General features: G+C 50.2%; 1 protein-coding gene across 1 annotated transcript in view; it reads left to right on the top strand.

The window, feature by feature from the left end:
* MYLK (myosin light chain kinase) overlaps positions 1 to 20,437 on the top strand; it is a 295,783-nt gene that overhangs the window by 238,769 nt on the left and 36,577 nt on the right. The window contains exons 19-25 of the mRNA XM_054713911.1: positions 1,728 to 1,778; positions 2,536 to 2,663; positions 4,544 to 4,697; positions 10,159 to 10,461; positions 13,933 to 13,965; positions 14,062 to 14,155; positions 15,339 to 15,542. Of these exons, the coding sequence (XP_054569886.1) occupies positions 1,728 to 1,778; positions 2,536 to 2,663; positions 4,544 to 4,697; positions 10,159 to 10,461; positions 13,933 to 13,965; positions 14,062 to 14,155; positions 15,339 to 15,542 (967 nt within the window). The remainder of the gene's footprint in view (positions 1 to 1,727; positions 1,779 to 2,535; positions 2,664 to 4,543; positions 4,698 to 10,158; positions 10,462 to 13,932; positions 13,966 to 14,061; positions 14,156 to 15,338; positions 15,543 to 20,437) is intronic.

Raw genomic sequence — 20,437 nt, forward strand, 5'->3', positions numbered from 1 at the left:
AAATAAGTAAATAGTTTGTCATATGGTGATTAGTGCCCTGGGGGAAATAAAGTGGGGTACGCATGATAAAGAGTGCTAGGGGTGTAGGGTTGATATTCGATATAAAGTGGTTAGGGGACATCTCATTGGTTAAATGACTTTTCTCCATTTTTTTGTGTCAAGGTATAATTTACATACATTAAAACTCACCCATTCTAGTGCACAGTGCTATGAACCTTGAAAAACACATACAGTTATATAACTACCACCACAGTATAATATGGTTCTATCACCTCAAAACATGCCCCCATGCCTCGCCCTGGACAGGTGGCTCAGTCAGTTGGAATGTCATCCTATACACGAAAAAGGTTGCAGGGTCGATTCCCAGTCAGGGCACTTAACGAGGTTGTAGGTTTGATTCCTCTCTCCCTTCCTCTCTTTCTAAAAATCAATAATGAAAAAAAAAAAAAACACACCAAAAAAACCACATATCCTAGGGTGAGGATTAAAATAAACAAAAACATGTCCCTGTGCCTCTTAGTGGCCAACCTCTCCACCACTCACCTCTGGCAAGCACTAATCTATTCTCTGTCCCTGTAGCTCTGCCTTTTCAAAAATATAATGGAAATAGAATTATACAGTACGTAGCCCTTGATTCTGGCTTCTCTTAGCCAAAGAGATGAATCACCGATGAGATTCATCCATGTTGTATATCTGTATTTTGTTTATTTTTTTTAATATTTTATTGATTTTTTACAGAGAGGAAGGGAGAGGGATAGAGAGTTAGAAACATCGATCGATCAGCTGCCTCCTGCACACTCCCCACTGGGCATGTGCCCGCAACCAAGGCACATGCCCCCAACCGGAATCGAACCTGGGACCCCCAAGCCCGCAGGCCGACGCTCCATCCACTGAGCCAAACTGGTCAGGGCAATTTTTATTGATGAGTAGTATTTCATGGTATAAAGGTACCACAGTTCATCCATTCTTCAGTTGAGGATATTTGGATAACTTCTAATTTTGAACAATTATAAATAAAGCCACTACAAACATTCAGATTCAGGTATTTGTTTGCATGTTAGATTTTCATTTCGCTAGGATAAATAGGTTAGATGGCTTTTGAGCGGAGACCTGAAAGAAATGAGAAAACAGCCATGAAGATAGCTGAAGATATTTTTGCCTATTTACCACATTGTTATTTCTCCAAATGGATAGGTTTGTGTTGCAACACTGGTCTGTTTGGGTCATTTTTTAAATGTGAGTTGTTTGGCGGTGGGAATGGAGGAGCCCATTGGTTAGTTCATTCATTTGTTCATTCATTCATTGATCCATTCAACAAAGATTTTAAAAATGAAAGCCACCAGTCCACAGTCTGCGACCCAAAGGAAGCCTGAGACCCTTGGATCCACACCAAAGGCTAATTTTAGTTGGTTTATCTGACATAATTTCCTTTCTGAGTTTCCTGAAAGTTGGGGTGAGAGAATAGTGAGTTTGGGTATGGTCATTGAAATGGATAATGGGGGCTAAAGCATTTTTTGGTTTTTCTCTCAATGAAGGCCTCAGGGACCTGATATTCATTTGATCGTGAGGTTGTCTGTGTGAGACTGCAAGATCCCCAGAAAGACACCCAGGGCTGAGGGCTCTGCCTGGATGAAGGGCCAGTGGGCAAGACAGCATCCTCCTAGGATTCAGGAGCTTTGGGAGACACAGAACTGACAGAAAGTAACCTGTGAACTTCTTCGTTTTAGGTGATGCAACTGTGAAAAAGAAACCTGCCCCCAAGACACCTCCAAAAGCAGGTAATTGGTCATAGCAATGTGTGGGGGCAATGGCGTCATCTGCCCGGAGGGGTTTTCCGTTGCCCTGCTAGCCTGACCACTGGGCATGTGGTCTCAGGAGAGCACCCCTCCCTAGTTCAAGCTCAGCGTCATTCAAGCTGAACCTCCCCCCAGAGCCTCTGCATAGCTTGGTCCCCAGCCTCTCACTTACTTGTCTTTTCTCCTGCCTCCCCTGTAAGGACAGCATCACACAGTAGTAGTGATTCCCATCCCTTCTGCAAAATTCTGCTTAACCCTCTGCCCTTCACTCTGCCTCTAAGGAGGCGATCTGCTCTGTGCTGTTTAATGCTCTGCTCGGTCTGTCCTTGTCACGTGGAATCTTGTCTGTTTCCATTGGGAGACATTTGGGGACATGAACCATATTGAGCCTCTCAGCCAGGGTGACCTGGAGGTTAAAGAGCAAGGTGTTGCCTAATTAATAAAGGAGTTAGAATATAGATTCAAAAAATTAGGGTAACATACAAATTCTAGAGCTACCAACAAATGGAGAATCATGCCATGTAACTGTGTGGGCCACATCGAGGGAATCAGAATAAAGAGGTGAACAAACCTAGCAAGTCCACCAGCTCAGGTGTTCTGAAGCAGTGACCACGGCCCTCAGTCTTACCCTGGAGGCTCCAGAGAGGAGCAGCAGACCAATGTGGACAGCAGTGTCAGATGAGATCGGCAAGTCTGAGGCTCCCTCCTCCTCACTCACCTTCTCGCTTGTCCCCTCCAGCCATGCCCCCTCAGATCACCCAGTTTCCTGAGGACCAAAAGGTGCGTGCAGGAGAGTCTGTGGAGCTGTTCGGGAAAGTGACAGGCACCCAGCCCATCACCTGCACCTGGATGAAGTTCCGGAAGCAGGTCAGTCAAGAGGGGAGTGGCCTGGGGACAACCACGCAGCCTCTAGGCTGAAGGGGATGGGAAACGCTCTAATGGAGACAGCATCACCCTTCATCGCAGGGGCTTAGAAATGGGGAGCCTTCGCCCACTCACCACCCAGTCATCACAGCTGAGTTCTTAAAACGACCTTTCCTTCCAAATCTACGAATAATACCTGCGTTATAGACTAGTTGTATACTAGAGAAAAGTATGCAGGGAGAAATAGAAACCACCCTTGGTTCCCACCTGACTTTGATGTCTCAGGCTAGAATTCTACTCAGCGTCAGGAAAACGGAACGGACTAACCTAAATGACCTCTCAGCCCCTGTAAGTGTCCTTCTGTGATTCTGTGCCAGCCTGATGAACCCAATCTGTGGGAACAGCTTAAACTTACCACATGCTGAAGGGATAAAAGGGAACCTGAGTATTTGGGTAGATAAATTGTACGCAAAATAGAATTTTGGCTTGCTGGCCCAGAAATCAAGCTACCATTTATAATCGTGGCCCTATGGGAAAATGTTTGAAATTCCAAACAACCAGCTCTTAAAGGAACTTGGAGATCCCACACTGGTAGTGTGTGTGCCCAGATGCATGATCAACAGAGGCCCTGGGACAGTGGCTGGCACAGATGGGAAACGCTACAGAAGGAGTGAAGATTTCTTCTGAACCCTCTGTTGCTCAATTTCCAAACCATCAAGTTGTCTTAAGCCCCCCCAAATGGGAGGCTAGTCCCAGGAAGGAAAGGAGGGTTGGTCTCAAAAGATGGAAAAGAGAAGCTGGCCTTTAGCATCCCAAAGCAAGTAGCTCTGGACGTTGTCTGGGCCAGTGTCGCCTGAAGTAAGGTAGAGTCTCATCCCTTCTCGGAGACATTTAGCCACGTCTCAGCTCTGTCTCTGGAAATGTTCTGTGTCTGTTCTCCAATATGTAGCCACTAACCACATGAGGCTGTTGAGCACTTGAGCTGTGACTGGTGTAACTGAGGAACTGAATTTCAAATTTAAGTAATTAAAAGTTATTATAATAGCTCTGTTGAGTTATAATTAACACACCACAAAATTCACTCTTTTAAACTCACCCTTTTTAAGTGGTTTTTAGTGTATACTCACAAGGTTGTGCGACCATAACAGTTATCGAATTCCAGAATATTATCAACCCAAACAGAGCCCCAGACCCATTAGCAATCATTTCCTCCCGCCCACACCCCCGGCAACCATTTGCCTACTTTCTATTTCTATGGATTTGCCTATTCTGGGCATTTCATATCGATGGAATCCTATAATACGTTTCCTTTTGTGTCTGGCTTTTTTTCACTTAGCATAATGTTTTCAGGGCTCATTCATGTTGTAGCACAAATTAGAACTTCATTCTTTTTTATGGCCAAATAATTTTCCATTGTCTGGATATACGTTTTTTTTTACCCATTCATTAGTTGATGGATGTTTGGATTGCTTCCACTTAATTAAAACGTAAATCGCCACATGTGGCTAGTGGCTGTGGTTTCAACCGCACAGAAGAGGTCAGAACCCATAGGCTGGGCTTCATAAGTGACTTTGCTCAGATGTGCTCTCCCACCCTCCCATCCCAGGGTGGAGGAGGGAGACGAGGACACTTCTGAACTCCCATCTAGAGCAGCAACTGCAGAGTCCCTTCCCCGACCCTGCTCAGCACGCCCTGCCTGCCCTGGATCTGGACCCCACAGGGAGGCTTGGCTCTGGAGGCAGCAGAGGAGGGTCTTGGGGGATGGGGGGAGCCCAGAGTCCAGACCCACCCCACACAGCCATAGCTGTGCAGTGGGGAGTGGGGGTTGCCCCCCCTCCTTTCCTGGCCCTCGTCTCCAGCGCTTGCCCACTGTCTGCCCACAGATCCAGGAGAGTGAGCACATCAAGGTGGAGAACAGCGAGAGCGGCAGCAAGCTCACCATCCTGGCGGCCCGCCAGGAGCACTGCGGCTGCTACACGCTGCTGGTGGAGAACAAGCTGGGCAGCAGGCAGGCCCAGGTCAACCTGACTGTGGTTGGTGAGTCTGGGTGGGTGGCCTGGCAGTGGGCGATGGGGAAGGTAGAGGGCCTCCAGGCTGGATGATGGACCTCAGGGTCTCACCTCCCAGGGGACCTACTCCTTCTGCACCCATCCTCTCTGCCCACAGCCCCTCGTACTCCATCTCTGTTTCTCTCTCCCCACGCTCACACTGTTGCTGTGCTTCATGCTCATGAGAACTCCAGATCCCACGCCCACACCCTCGTAGCGTTTTCCTCTTCCCTCCTGGCTCCTCTCTTTCCACTCTTCGGAGACCTGAGCCCCACGCTCTAGGCCTCTCCTACTGGCGTGGTAACTCCCTCTCCCTCTCCGCCTCCCCCGCCCCCAGCTCTGTCCCCTTGAAGTCTTCACCTTGGATCAATGCCGCCTTCCCACATCACTGCTCCTCCGCCTGACTTGAGGGGCATTTGCAGGAAGATCCCATCAGCCCACAGTCTGGACTCTGACAAGATCCAGGGTTGGCCGAGGCCTCGGTGCTGCTCGGTGCTGCTCAGTGCCCTCTCCCACTCTCTGTGGTAGCTTGTCACCCTGCAGGCTGCGGCCTCCGGCTTCTCTGAAAACTAGGAGGCATCAGGCCTGACCTTGCTCAGCGTCATGGCCCCGCACCTTCAGGCATCTCTCTGTCCACCCCCAGGCTGACCGCACCCTCCAGGCTCTGGGCCCTGCACCACCCCTCTCTCCCTGAGGCCGCTTCCTTCTCCTGCACTCTGAATCCCCAGGTTCTTGGGGTTCCACCCCCTCCTCTCTTCTCTTCAACTCCACCTCTCCTTCTCTCATCTTAGCCAAACACACAGGCCTGCATAACTCCCGAAACATCTCGTCTCGCTTCAGCCACCCCACATCTCTTCCCGCTCTCTTCATGGCCAAACCCTGTGAGAGGGGGTGCTCTCTACTCTGCTTCTGCTTCCTCACCCCCGGGCACTCGTCAGCTCCCTGCAGCCTCCCTCCACACCCCAGGAGTCTACTGGGATCACCCCTCTAAGGTCACTGTGACCTCCTAATCCTAAACCCACTCCTCTTTTCTTACTCCCGCATCCCAATATTGGGCTGAGTCTGTCTCCAGGCTGTTTCTGAAGTTCACTTTTTCCTCTTTATCCCAGTTGCTGTGTTGATCATGCCTTTGTCCACTCTCTCCCGAAACAGCCACTAGCTTTCTAATTGGCCCCCCACTTGGTTGTGCTCAGTTCCTTGCCACCCCCACCCCCACCCCATTGGCAAGTGCTCAGGACAGAAAGGAACAGATGACACAGCAGACTGATGGACAGTAGGTCATGTCCCTGCACATTTGTGGGCCTCCATACATTATGCTCGTGAGAGCCTTTGACCTGGGGTTTATTGATCTCATCTTTCTTTTGTTTCCTCAAGTCGGGAGTTTTAAATCTGGGAATCATTGTGCCGGGGGTCAGGGAATAGGGTTCTCATCTACAAAAGACAGGAGAGACCCTTTTCTCACTCTTCTTCTCTTTGGTGACTGGATGCTTACTTCAATTGCGTCCCCCGTGGAGTCAGGAACTTTGAGGTGGGTCGGCGGGTGGGGGGAGTTGATGCTAGTGACCCAGTCTGTCTTTACATTAAGACCTGTACCTGCAGTGCTGATTTGGCCCCATGCCCACACCTGTTAGCAAACATTGGTTTTTCTGGGTGTTCTCTCTCACCTGCCCCTGCTTGGGCAACTTTGGGGTCCACTCCTTTGAACTGCTCATCTGTGACCACTGCCCCCTACACTGGGCCAGCTCCACTCCGTGCCACACTCCCCTCCCCCATCCCCACTGCACGAGCTGCAGTTCTGGCCTTTTATGGTTTAGTTTCTCATTCTCCTCGGCCAGTACTGACAGGGCCATTGGCGTGGCTGCCCGCCAGCTGGCAGGCGCAGCATGTTAAATACCGTCCTGGGAGGGGAATGGAATGGGGGGGGACGGGCTTTCTGTCTGCCTCCCCCGCGTAGGGCTAAGAATAGAATTGCTCAATAAAATGGGGACTTGCATTGATGCAAACATCAAGGCCACATTCATTCAGAGCCCATGGATTTAGAATTAGTCCAAAGTAAACCTGGATTAAGCCCAGATTTACCTGCACGTCTCTAAGGACATCTGTGTATTATCTGATCAGGGCTGATTAACTAGATGTAAAATGTAAATGAGATGAAACAGGAGCGGTTTGGCTTACTCTGGATGGTGTTCAAGCCCGTTGGAAGCATCCGTTTACAGGCCAGCTAAATAAGGCTGCTTTAGCACAACTTCTGCTTGTCAGCAGTAAACGTCTCTTCTTGTACATTCTTTAAAGCTCCACTGTCTTTTCAGATAGGCTATGACTCCCCTTTTATAAATGACAATAAACATTAGCCTTCCCCTCCGTTAGTTTAAATGAGGGATGCTTAGCTATTTTAAAGGCTTATGATTATTCTGTGTTGAAAGGCAGTGCAGGGATTTGTGAAGCTCTGAGGGCCTCTGCCGGCACCTCTAGCCACAACCTTAGAGGGCGGGGGTGCCACTGGGGCAAGAGAGAGCAGCCCGGCCCAGATGATTTCCTTCCTGTAACTTGTCCAGCAAGGGATAAACAGGTCACTTTGCATATCTTTAAAGGAGAAGAATAAAGTGGAGGGAACCCCAAATACCCACTAATCCCCAAATGCTATCTGAGCCTGGAACTTGCATGATTTTTAAGGGCAGGAGACTTCCCTTCATAATGCCTGGCTTAGATTTCAGCAAGATGTGATCTTGATCTTATTCTGCCTGATAGCCAGGAGCGAGGATCTGAAAATTTTTCGGAATCTCCTTTTGGCTCTGCCAGGGCCCAGAGGGTATTCTTGGTAAGCAGAGGGCCTTAGCCTCCCAGGGGCCAAGGGCCGGCTATGCAGATAGACGACCCTGGAGCTCTTGCAGCCCCTGGCATTCCATGAAAGATGTGAGTGACTGCCGGCATGCCAGTGAAGGCAAGCCAGGCAGGGGAGGCACAGCCACAGATCATCTTCAGACACACAGGCAGGCAGAGCCCGCCAGGATGGTCCCTCCTGTGAGAAGCATTAGCCTTGAGAGCCTCCATTTTCTCAGGTGTGGGAGCATTTGCTGAGCAGAAACCCCATTCTGTTGGGTCAGGTTTCTGGGGAGCCAAGGGATCATCCCCAGGAGCCCTGGAGCTCCGGGCCCTAGACTCTGAGGCTGCTGCCCTCCCAGACCAGGTCGGCTATGTCTTTAGCATGGAGGCCAGGCCGCAGGCGCTCTGCTCTGAGGGGGTTCACCCCTGGCGAGTCTGCCTCTGGAGGAGATCTGCAGGTTGTGAAAACCAGGGAGCATCAGACCCAGCCCCTGGCCCTGAGGGGGTGGGGCTTCCAATCTCAGACACCTAAACCCCTTCATTCAAATTCCTTGAAAGCACTGAAGTTTCACTTGGAATTAAAGCCCCCCCTCTCCAAATTTTCCATCTTCACTTGCACCACAGGGGGTAATCTGTCATATGTCCGTTTTCTTGCTTTTACCAAGAGACTGGACAGGGTGGGGTACAAGTAGTACCTCTTCCACAGTACACACTTCTCAAAGTTTTTTCTTCTTGTCCAAAGCAGAAGGGGAGAGAATCAGTCAGTGGGGTGTACTGCATTCATTACATAAACCCAAGTGATTCTAAATGTGGCCAATCAGACGTGTTCCAGGCAGTGGAGGGGGAGAGCGGTGGGTCTGTCTTTCGTCCTTTGGGCTTTCATACTGTTTTAGTTGGGTCCTAGAGGGCTGGGTCCACTTGCCTCTAAGAGAGTGAAGAGCAATAAACATCTTAGCCAACACCAGACGTATTTCTAAAAAGACCAACATATCTTTCAGAACAAACAGTTTTTCTAAGAGAACGTACTTAACACCCAGTGAAAGTGGATCCATCACAGGAGGCCTCCAGAGTGGCTGCAGAAAGAGGCTCTGTCACAGTCCCAGCATCACCACCCGCGGGCCAGGCCTGGGTGGCAGGGGTGGGCGGTTTCCAGGCAGGGCGTCCTTGGGTAGAATGGAGAAGCTGCAAGGCTTGGGGGAGGGGAGAGAATTAATATGTGTATGTATCATGTATATCTTTACACACACACACACACACACACACAGGCAGAATGTTTTTTTCCCCTATTTGCACAGGGTCATTTGAAAGAACCCTCTTTGGGTTTCATGCCTTGCTCAGAGGTGGGAGAGTAGAAGTCAGGAACTTTCCCCAGGTTTGCTCGCTTGATGCTTGCAAAACCTCCAAAGGCAACATGCATAGTAGCACCATGTTTCCAGGTGAAAAAGACAAACCAGTCTTGGGAGTTAAGAAATTCACCCGAGTTCACGCTGTGTGAATAAATAGCACATAAATTCACAGAGCACCAAGGCTTGGTTTTAATGGTTAGTTGGGGGAGCTCTGCACCTCAGCTTTGGAGGGATGCAGGGCTGCTAAATACTGTGACTCACCCAACTACCTGCAGAAACGAAATCTGAAAAACTAGGACAATGTTGTTCAGATGAGCAGCTGACAGAGTCAGAAAGGCTCAGGAGCCTCGTGTAGTATCGGCGGCGGGACCCGCCTTGCAGTTGGCAGCATTTCCGGTTCTTAGCGTTGCCGGTCTGAATGGGAAGGCAGCCCGCCAAAGCGACCACTTCTTGTGCCCTCAGCCCATTTTCCGGCCCTTAGTCAGGGGCGGTTGTGATTTGCTACTGTGGTTTGCTTTTGAAATTCTTCACTCGTTTTACACCAGTCCTATATGGATCAAAGGGATAGGGTAGGAATAACTTTTAATGATCCACAAAGTCAGAAATAAACTACCGCTACAATGACGACAGTAATGGCTGTTCAACTCGGCCACTTTCCTAAGAACTTTTCATAACCGCCTTGTGATCCAAGTGCTGTTTATTATCCACATGTTGCATTGTACAGGCGAGGAAACTGAGGCACGGTAATAAATAGTGAGTGGGGTCAGAGCTGTGTTCAAACCTGGATCTGTCTGCTTCTCAGCGAGGCAGGCGTTCCTCAAGTCTCAAGGAGCGTGTAGTCTGACCCCTAGTTATGACACAGGTCACCGGCCTATGGCCTGAAGGACACACACACACACACACACACACACACACACACACACACATTGAACCCTCTCTCAAAACATTTTTTATGGGAAGCAGTCCACGCCTTCTGGGCAGCTTCCTAGATCTGTTTACGCTGAGAAATATGCTTATGACCAGGACAAAGTACAGGAAATCAGGGCTTGCAGACTGGACAACTAGCCAAAAGGAAAGACTTTTCTCGAGCACATAGGTATCTGTATGGCTTTCTTATAGGTGGTTTGTGCAGAGGTGTGACTGTGTGGATGAGGGAACCAGAGCCCGGACCGGGGATGTCAGCTTGAGTTCTCTAGGCTCCTCCCCCGCACACCTGATTCAAAACCTTTCTTTCCCTGAAATTCTGAAGAGTTGGGTGATATTGTGCTTCTCTATCCCCAGACAAACCAGACCCCCCAGCTGGCACGCCTTGCGCCTCTGATATCCGGAGCTCCTCGCTGACCCTGTCCTGGTATGGCTCCTCGTACGATGGGGGCAGTGCTGTGCAGTCCTACAGTGTCGAGATCTGGGACTCGGTGGACAAGTCGTGGAAGGAACTAGCCACGTGCCGCAGCACCTCGTTTAACGTCCAGGACCTGCTGCCTGACCGAGACTATAAATTCCGTGTGCGCGCCATCAATGTGTACGGAACCAGCGAGCCCAGCCAGGAGTCTGAACTCACAGCGGTGGGAGAGAAACCTGAGGGTAAGCTGCCTTCACTTCGTCACTGGCTTGAAATAAACGTGCGTGAACTACCCTGTGCAGCTAGAAACCTGGACTGGGAGGGGTGCTGGAGTGGGAAGACATCCATGGTGACAGGCAGCATCGTTGGGGATCTTGATTTCCAAGGTTGTGATGCTGATCCATACTTTAAAAGAAGTACATACCACCTTTCTCTTTTTTATTGATTTTTTACAGAGAGGAAGGGAGAGGGATAGAGAGTTAGAAACATCCATGTGAGAGAAACATCAATCAGCTGCCTCCTGCACATCCCCTACTGGGGATGTGCCCGCAACCAAGGTACATGCCCTTGACCAGAATCGAACCTGGGACCCTTCAGTCTGCAGGCCAATGCTCTATCCACTGAGCCAAACCAGTTAGGGCTGCATACCACCTTTTAAGCACCATTGGCCCACTGCCATCAGGGGCGATGGCGTGTCAATCAGGAGCACAGTCCTGGAAGGTAGACCTAAAGTTTCAACATCTCCCTTCCCTCTCCTCCTCCTCCTCCTGTTGCACTCAGATTTGAGTGTCTACTCAGTGTCAGGTCCTTGGAACACCAAGACAGATAAGACAAGTTGCTTAAAATCTAAGGGGAGCCCAGCCGGCGTGGCTCAGGGGTTGAGAGCTGACCTATGAACCAGGAGGTCACAGTTCGATTCTTGGGTTGAAGGCTCGATCCCTGGTAGAGGGTGTGCAGGAGGCAACCAATTAGTGTTTCTCTCTCATCATTGATGTTTCTTCTTCTCCCTTCCTCTCTGAAATCAATAAAAATATATTTTTAAAAAATCTAAGGGGACAACTGTGTACACAGCTAATGAGAGCGAGGTGGTCTACATCTATCCAGCAGTATAAACAAACTGAAGGAGACGCAGTTGAAGGCATGAGTAATTTTGCCATGGAAGTTGGGGAAGGCTTCCTAGAGGAGGTGGCATTTAAAACGAATGGGCTTCTGAGCGACAGGGACGCTAAGGAGAGGCGTCTCTCACAGCAGAAACAGCATAAGCGAAGGTACAAAGTGATGGGAATGTGTGGCATTTTGAGAAGCTTGTGAGTGGCCAGGGCCTGTGCTGTGTGAGTCAGAACAGGAGGAAGCAGCACTGAAAGGGCAGTTCAGGTCGAATTGTGAAGGCCACCAAAGATCCTCGGTCAGGGGGTTGCTATGCTAGATCTGTTTGATTTTTAAATGCAACCAACTATTTATTTCAAGCAGCATACATACTCCCGCTAGACAGACCCGTGTGTTCCTAAGACTTTTGGAATGTTGCCTTTGGGGGAGATTAGCTTTTTAAAAATTCTTTTACTATGTACAACATTATAGTTTGACACATGTATATGCTGCAGTGATCACCATCACAAGTCTATTTTTTTAAGAAGAGAATTAGAGGGAGAGTAGAGCTTTGATACTCAAAGTATGGTCTGGACTAGCAATCTTGAGATCCTGGGAGTGTGTTGGAAATGCAGACTTCCACACTCACCCACACCCCTCCCCTCGTCTCTCCGGAACCTTCACCGTCCATCCCCTCCGCCACCCCATGCATCTGTATCACGAGAAGCACTGGGGTGGAGGAGGGGAGGAGAGTAGAGTCAGTGAGACACAGTTGGTTCTCTGTGGTGTAGTCCAGGAGAGGGATGGTAAGGGTATGAACTAAACCCTCACGCGATGGAATTGACCAGTCTTGATGACTTTTTGGATAGGGAGTTGAGGGAAAAAATTAGAAGAGTTTAAATGACTCCCCGTTCCTGGCTTGGGTATCTGAATTCAAGAGTCATTTAGTTTATTATGATGATTCATCATGGCTGACATGTATTAGGCACTGCTATATGCTAACAATATGTTCAGCCTTTTCCATGAATCGTTTCATGCATCTAACTCAATGAAGTAGATCTGTCATCACCCCTAGTTACAGATGGGAAATGAGGTTTACAGGGGAGAAGCTACCTGCCCACGGTTATAGAGCTTGTATTAGCGAGTTGAAGCTGGAACTCAAAGCTGACTGACCCAGAGCCTGTGCTGCTTTGGCTGCCTCCCAGTGACGTGGAGGTTGGGTAGCAGGGAGTCCAGGAGGGTGGGGAGCAGGCACGTTAGAGTGGGGATGCCAGGACAGGCCACCAAATTGCAGTCTGCATGTGTTCAGCATATTTCTTTAAGAAGAGGATTCTTTACCTCTTGGAAAAGAGGCAGGAAAAGGGATCACATTGCAGTGGCACCCGCCCAGGCCAAGGCCAGGGAAAGCCTGGTGCTTTGATGTGGACGATCTGTTGCACACCTGCTGTCTCCTCACGTCCCCGTTCACTCCCGCACGTCCATGCTGTGGCAGCAGGAGCTGCTTATGTCCCCCCTTGCCACACCTCACAGGCACCTGTGGGTTCCATTGTGTGACGTCACCCCTCCTCATTGTGTTCCATCATTTCCCTTAGGTCAGCGGTTGCCAACCGATGGTCCGCCGACTACTGGTGGCCCGTGAGGTCTAAAAGGTTGGCGACCGTTGCTTTAAGTCACAACTCAAGGGCGACTTCTCTTAGAATAATTGCTGGACTTTATAATTGCCCCGTTTTATGTCTCCTTCTTCCATGTGCACTGTGATAGTGTGTGCTTGATTATATAATACTAGAGGCCCGGTACACGGATTCATGCACTGGTGGGGTCTCTCGGCCTGGCCTGTGCCCTCTCGCAATCCAGGACCCCTTGGGGGATGTTGGACTGCTGGTTTCAATCTGTGCACTGGGCCTCTACTATGCATATAAGATCTTTGGTTAATCTCTTCCTGCCCTTCCCGCTCCCCCCTTTCCTCTGAGATTCATCAGTCTGTTCCATGTTTCCATGCCTGTGCGTTGAGCGTCTGCCCCCTGGTGGTCAGTGCGCATCATAGCTACCAGTTTAACAGTCAAACAGTCACTTAGGCTTTTATATATATAGATGTGTCATGGGTATTTTAAGGAAATGTGTTTTTGCCTCCCCAACTAAGATATAAGCTCCAGGAAGAAGGAGGTATTATACCTCTGTGTATTTTGTTTTGTATACCCACAATACATGGCCAGGTATTGGAACATGGCTGGAATTCCGTGAAAGACATTCAGTAAATGGATAAATGGCTTGGACATGCTGGCAATCATAAGTTGCTGACTTTCGAGCCAGAGCAGAAAGGGCCGTCACAATTGTGTGTAGGTTCTGAAAGTCAGAGGGATTGAAAGAGATGTGAAGAGGGTGTGCCTAGGGGATCATGAGGGATGGAGGCGGGAGCTGGGATGGGGCTGGTGGGGTGAGGAGGCCAGTGTCTACCCGCGCACACATGGCCCTGTTGCCACATGAGCTGACTGACCACACGGCGATGCCCAGGCTCTGGGCACGGTGGTCTTATGCCTGGGAAGACTGAGGCCCGACAGCCCCCAGCAGGTTTTGCTCTCAATGGGCCTTCAGTACTAATCCCTGTGTCCCCTTCTTGTCTCCCCCAGAGCCGAAGGATGAAGTGGAGGTGTCCGATGATGGTGAGTGCTGGCCACCCCTCTTGGGTGGGCTCTAGGGGTGGAAAGGGGTGAGCAGGGATCTGATGGCTCACACCCACTCCAACCCCCACCCTGCAGATGAGAAGGAGGCTGAAGTCGATTACCGGACGGTGACGGTCAATACCGAACAAAAAGTGTCTGACTTCTATGACATCGAAGAGAGACTAGGATCGTAAGTGGAGTGAGAAGCACCCTTCAGGCCCCCAGCCTGAGGGTGGCACAACCCCCCCCCCCCCACAGTGAATTCCATGCCTTGTCTTCCTGTTCTTTCCTGGGTTTGCCAGCTTCCCAGACTGACATGCCTGCAGCATCAGGAGGGAGGGACAGCACTCCACGAAAGCATGGCCACCCAGGGCTCTCAGAGGAGCCGCGTGTAGTTCTGTGCTGACCCCTCTGTGGAGGGCTTGGGCGAGCCTTCCTTTGCTGTGCCTCATTCTCCACACAGCTCTGAGCTGAGGGGACCACGTCTGGGTCGGACTGCCTTCAGGACCCCCCCATCCAACCCACAGAAGGCAGGCCGGCCTGACCCGTGCTCCCCGTGCCCCGCACTTTTTACTCTGAGTCCTTCCTGGGGGTGGACCCCATCCTGAGCCCTGGTCCCAGCCAAGCGCCCCCTCCAGCAGCAGCGCCCCAGGCTGCCTCCCATTAGCTCTCTATTCCTGAGCACGGGAGGTGGAAGCAAAGGGTGGGTCTCCGCTTGTATTCCCAGCCTCCTAACAGTTGGTACCGGGAGCCGGCACCACCGGTGGGAGCTGTCGGAGGAGCACGCCCTGTCCCACAGTGGGCAGCAGGTCCTCCAGGCTGTCTCCGGGACAGTGCTGAGGAAGAGGGGGAGGGAGGAAGCCACTCGGACATTCTCTGTGTTTGGGGAGACTTCCTCAACCTGACCTCCCGGGTCCCTCTGCGGGGCAGGGGAGAGAAGTCCACCAGCCACGCTTGAGGCCCCACCGAGGCAGTGACCGGGCGGAAGGAGCAGCACGGCTGGCATGTTTGGGTGGGATGCAGGGCCAGCACAGGCTGCAGCTGGCAAGTGATGGGGAGAGTAGTTTGCAGTATTAGAAATGCCCTTCCCTGACCTAGAGCAGGGCTGGCAACCTCTGTAAAGGGCCAAATAGTGGCTGTTTCAGGTTTTGCGGGCCATGCAGTCTGTGTTGCAACTACTTCTCTGCACATTCAAAGGCGGGTGGAACAGTGGGGGAGCCACATGGGGTCTCGCATAGGCAATATGCACACCAATGGCATGACTGTGCTCCAATAAAACTTTATGAAAACAGGCGGGCCAGATTTGTTGGCCATCCCCCAGTTAGTGAAAAGCTTGGCTAAATGTGCCTTTTCCCTCCTCCTTTCACTTGCAGTGGGAAATTCGGACAGGTCTTTCGACTTGTAGAAAAGAAAACTGGAAAAATCTGGGCAGGGAAATTCTTCAAAGCATATTCAGCAAAAGAGAAAGAGAACATCCGGGAGGAGATCAGCATCATGAACTGCCTCCACCACCCCAAGCTGGTCCAGTGTGTGGACGCCTTCGAAGAAAAGGCCAACATCGTCATGGTCCTGGAGATGTGAGTAGCCCGCTGCCCAGCAGCCCACTGTCCCCCCCGCCCCTTCACTGCAGGCAGGGGCGTGAATGCAAGATATTCACAGCCCGTCCAGCCAGGGACTGACCACTCAGCACAGCTCTGCGCACAGCTCTGGGCCTGACCACTGACCACCAGCCCGCTGAACCCCTGCTCGTTTCCATAACAAATGGGCAGATCTTGGAGGACCCCGTCCCCTTTCCCCCTCACCTCCCTGTGAAAGGCTCCTTGGTTCCATTCAGGAGCCTTCTGATCTGGAGGTGGCTTCAGAGGAGGAGGGGAGGGATGGAGCAGCTTCCTGACCAGCCTGTGAGAGGGAGGGGTCCAGGTGGGGGCTCAGAGTGTAGGAGGGAACCTTGCTCCATCGTCTTGCTGTGTTCCGTGTGCTCATTTGTACTTTCTTCACTTCTCAGTCACCAAAGAATAGCGCTTTCTGTGCTGGGTTGTCCACAGCAGGGAGATGGACCTGGTGACCTCTAGCCAAGGCTTTCCTTTTCCAGACTTTCCTCTAGTCCCACTTCTCCACCTCTCTCACCTCTGAACTGCTGGCATGCGCGCGCGCATACACACACACATGCAAACACGTGTGCGTGCACAAACTCACATGCACGCACAAACTCGTGTGCAAACACACACGTGTGCAAACACACCTGCACACAAAATTGTGTGTGCTCAAACACACATGTGCATACACATGTGTGTAAACACGCATGCAAACACACACATGTACATACTGGTGTCAGTAAGTCAGATGTCCTCCATAGTGTCTATATTTTTAAGAACTTCTTTTCCTTTTCCTAATTTGACTATTTTTAACAAACATAAGGACGAAGGCAATGAAAAATCCCATTCCCATCCCCTGCCCCCATCTACCCTATTCCTACCCCACCACCAGCACCAGGAAAAAATTTCATTGGTTTTGTCTGTATCTGGTTTCTTTATGAAAATACAAGCACATATAATATATATATCCATATTTCCCACCCTTTGACACGATGGCAACTCATAGTTACGATTCCGCACTTTGCTTCTTTTCATTCTACAGTTTACCTTGGAGATAGTCCCAGCTCAGTAGCCAGTGAGCTCCCTGGTTCTCCTGCTCCATGCGACATCATCACATGCCTATACCATGGTTATTGTTCTCCTTTGGCAGGAGGTGGGTGGTTTCCAGGTGTTTGCTTTTACAAGCAAGCGGTTTTTTGTAACCTGGTCCCATACACCTTTTCACTCACCCCAGAAGTGTGGGGTGCTGGATCGATGTGTATTTGAAGTCTTGAGAGATACTGTGCCGTTGACAGCAGCATCCTGGAATTGCTCCTTCCCAGGCACGGTGAGCCAGGGAGGCCAGCGAGGCAGCCCTGAGCTTAAGATGTGAATCCCTCCCTCATTCTGCGGACACTTTGATGAGTCCCTTTCAGTTTCTGTTCCTTAGGAAAGTGGTTAACAGCACAGACTTGAGTCCCATAAACCTCACCGCAGTCCCTACTCTGCCTCTTACTTGTTGTATGGCCTTGAGTAAATTTTTTGACTCTGCCAACCCTTAGTTTTATTACCTATAAAAGGAGGTTATAAACCGCCTTGTGAATAGTGTGGAGATCAAAGGGAAAAATGTATGGCAGGCACAGTGCTCTGCAATGGAGAGTTACTTTTGGTAATATGGTGCATTGACTTTTTCTCTATCCTGGTCTTTTTCCCATTCAAAATTAGGTTGTGAGCATTTTAACACCCAACTGGGTACTATGGAACAAATCCTACTATTCAGGTCCTATTACTGTTTAGCGGTGATTTTGTCATTATTAAATCCTTCTAGTAGGAGAAGTATTTAGGTTAGATTCCCATTTGTTCTTAAAATTCTGTGGAATTGGAAAAGATTCAGAGACAATCTCTATCATATCTTAAACTCCCTTTTCAGCCCCAAACTCCAACTTGCCTCTCCACTTCCAGGAAGGATTTCGCCATGTCTGTGGCCTCACCCTCACCACAGCCCTGTGGCTGCAGCTTTTCACATTTGTTCTAGAGCAGGTTCTTGGTCCAGGCAGTGTGGCATGTGGGGTCATGTGAATAAATGTCTTATCTTTAGAAGTTAAATCTTGAGCAAGTTCATGAGGGCATGCAGGGACGGGGAGGAGGCAGCCCAGCCTGGGTAAGGCCGGGCAGCAGCACCAGTGGGCAGAATACCATACTTAGCTTGGAATTGGGAGTTGGCAAGCTGGATGGAAAATGTTGGGAGAAAATGTAAGAAGGCTTCCGCAGGTCTGGGTTTCATCCCTCCACCCCACGCCTCCCCCAAGGACAGGAGCAAATCTTCCAGGCACAGATGCCAGAGGATTCGCCTGCCCTCGGGGTCAGGAGCTCACCTCCATAGGAACTCAGCCCAAGGAGAGGAAGCAGATTCATGCTCGATCTGCGCTTCAAACAGGCTCAGCCTCTGCTAGAACAAGGTTGGCGCTCAGCAGTGCCATTTGCTGTTTGACGGAGAAACGTCTTGAGTGTTTTGAATAGAACCATTTTTTTAACTGCTTCTTTTTAAAAATGTTTTTATTGATTTTAAAGAGAGAGGGAGGGAGGGACGGAGAGAGAGAGGGAGAGAGAGAGAGAGAGAGAGAAGATTGATTAGCTGTCTCCCATGTGCACCCCAATGGGGGACAAACCCGCCACCTGGGTTTGAGCCCTGACCGGGAATCAAACCGATGACCCTTTGGTGCACAGGGTGACACTCAACCAAAGGAGCCACACCGGCCAGAGCTGAAACCTATGGAACCATTAATCCTATTTTGTAGCTCCTTTCACTCTTAAAAAAAAAATGGAACAAAGGAGTCGTTTTTGAAAAATTTTAAAGATATTTGAATAGGTTTGAACCTATCTGAACATATATTGACGAGGTTACCTCTAGAAATGCAGCCGTAATTATCTCTATGGCTCCGATTTCTACTACTCATTGCCTCAGACATCCCCAAGGGCACTGCAGATGATGGCTGCTTGCTTTTTCTGAATGCTTTAAATTTAGAAGCAAACATTTTGGGGCATCTTGGCTGTGCCAGACATTGTCAGGTATAAACAAAGGTCTAGATATGAGCCAGACCTTTTCCAGACATGTTCACAAACAACTGTAAGGAAAGGCAGACTTGAACAAAAGTGAGACAAGGGACAAGGCTGTGGAGACCCAGGGAGGGAAGGCTCATTTCATAGGGACAGGTGAGTGTGCTTTATCCAGGAGGATGTGGATTTCTACTGCCTCTCTGAGCTGGTAATGGAGTAAGCCAGTACTTCCCGAACTAGTTGGATCATAAGAATGAGCTGGGGCACTTATTAAAAATATGGATCCTCAGATCCCTCCCAAATTTTTAAAATCAGAATCTCCAGGAATGGAGCTCGGGAATCTGTATTTTCAACAAAAGCCTCAACTGGTTCTTTAAAAAAATAAAAAACGATAACATTATGAGCACTTACCATGTGCCAGGCACTCTTCTAAGCACTTTAGGTGCATTAACTCGGTCTTCACAGCAACCCTGTGAGGTGGGGCTGTTTTTTATCGCATCTTTGAAGCACAGGTGTTAAGAATCACCTGTAACCTAAGCACAGATTCCTTCGACTTGGAGCCTGGGTGGAGAGCAGTAGACCTGAAGAGCTTGAGGACAGAGGCGCCACCTGCTGGTCACCCTGGACCTCCTTCTTGGTTGGCTCTAAAAGGGTCTGTTGCAGCGCCCCCAGTGGCCATGCGCACAGATGACTTTTCCCAGCTCAGCGGGTCCAGAAGTGAAAGTGGTTGTCATGTGGTGACAGAGGCCTGCCTCACAGAGGCTGTGGTGTGCTGGGCCCCACAGTGCACCTCTGTCTGTCTCTCCCTCAGGTGTCAGAGAGGTGATCCACTTGGCAATAATATGTGCGGAGCACCTACTGTGTGTCAGGCATGATGCTTTACAAGGGTTCCCTCGTTCCTAGCAATTCTATGAGGACGGGAACTGGGGCTCAGAAAGATGAACTCACACAGCTTGTGAGGCAGAGACAGGATTCAAACCCAGCTCTTTCCCTTCTTCACGATGACTCCCCTTAGAAGAGGGAAGGCCCTCGGAAGAGGACTAGCCTAGAATGGAGCCCACCCAGTCTTGTTCAGCTGGAGGACTGATGTCTACATGAGATGCTTTAAACCAGCGGTCACCAACCGGTGGCCCATGAGGTCCGAAAGGTTGGCGACCGCTGCTTTAAACTTTCTGAGCAGTGAGCAAGGAAGGTGGGTCAGCAGGTGGGAAGGGAAGAGAGAGGACCACTAGACTCCGGAAGTGAGGCATGCATTTGCACTGAAGGCCAGTACTCTGGCCGGCTGGACCCTGGGGCAGTGCTTAGCAGAAGATTGTCCTCTGTGGGCCCCAGAAACACCGTGGCCAGGCCCCAAAGTCTATCCAAGCAGGAAGGATGTACCACATTCTAGCCTGGGCCGCAAGCATGCAGGACAAGTCAGTTATGCTGGAAGGAGTAAGCTATACTCCAGGCCTAGCCAGAGGAAGCAGATGGATCACAACTGTAAGTGTGGTTGGTAGGTTACAGCCAATGAATTTGCTGAGGCTTATTGTTGAAGATACTTTCCTATTCCTATGAGTATTAGTTCAAGTTTCAGTTCTCTGTGACTGAAAGACATGGCTGGAGTACAAGAATGATCCCCTGTACATCGATAGTCATTTGGGGAATGGAAGCTGCCCCCAGCAGTTAACCTTTTGCTAAGGAGATCATGTCTGGATCTCTCCGTTCATGACCACCCCTGAAACCGCCCGGCCTAGGTGCTTCCCTGAATCCCCCAACAGCTTAGTGGGCACAGGCAGAGTCCCCCCAAGAGGAGACCAGGAGGCCTGGGCCCTCCTCACACAGTGGAGACGACCAGTGTA

This window comes from Eptesicus fuscus, chromosome 3, assembly GCF_027574615.1.
Source record: "Eptesicus fuscus isolate TK198812 chromosome 3, DD_ASM_mEF_20220401, whole genome shotgun sequence".
NCBI classification, from domain to species: domain Eukaryota; kingdom Metazoa; phylum Chordata; class Mammalia; order Chiroptera; family Vespertilionidae; genus Eptesicus; species Eptesicus fuscus.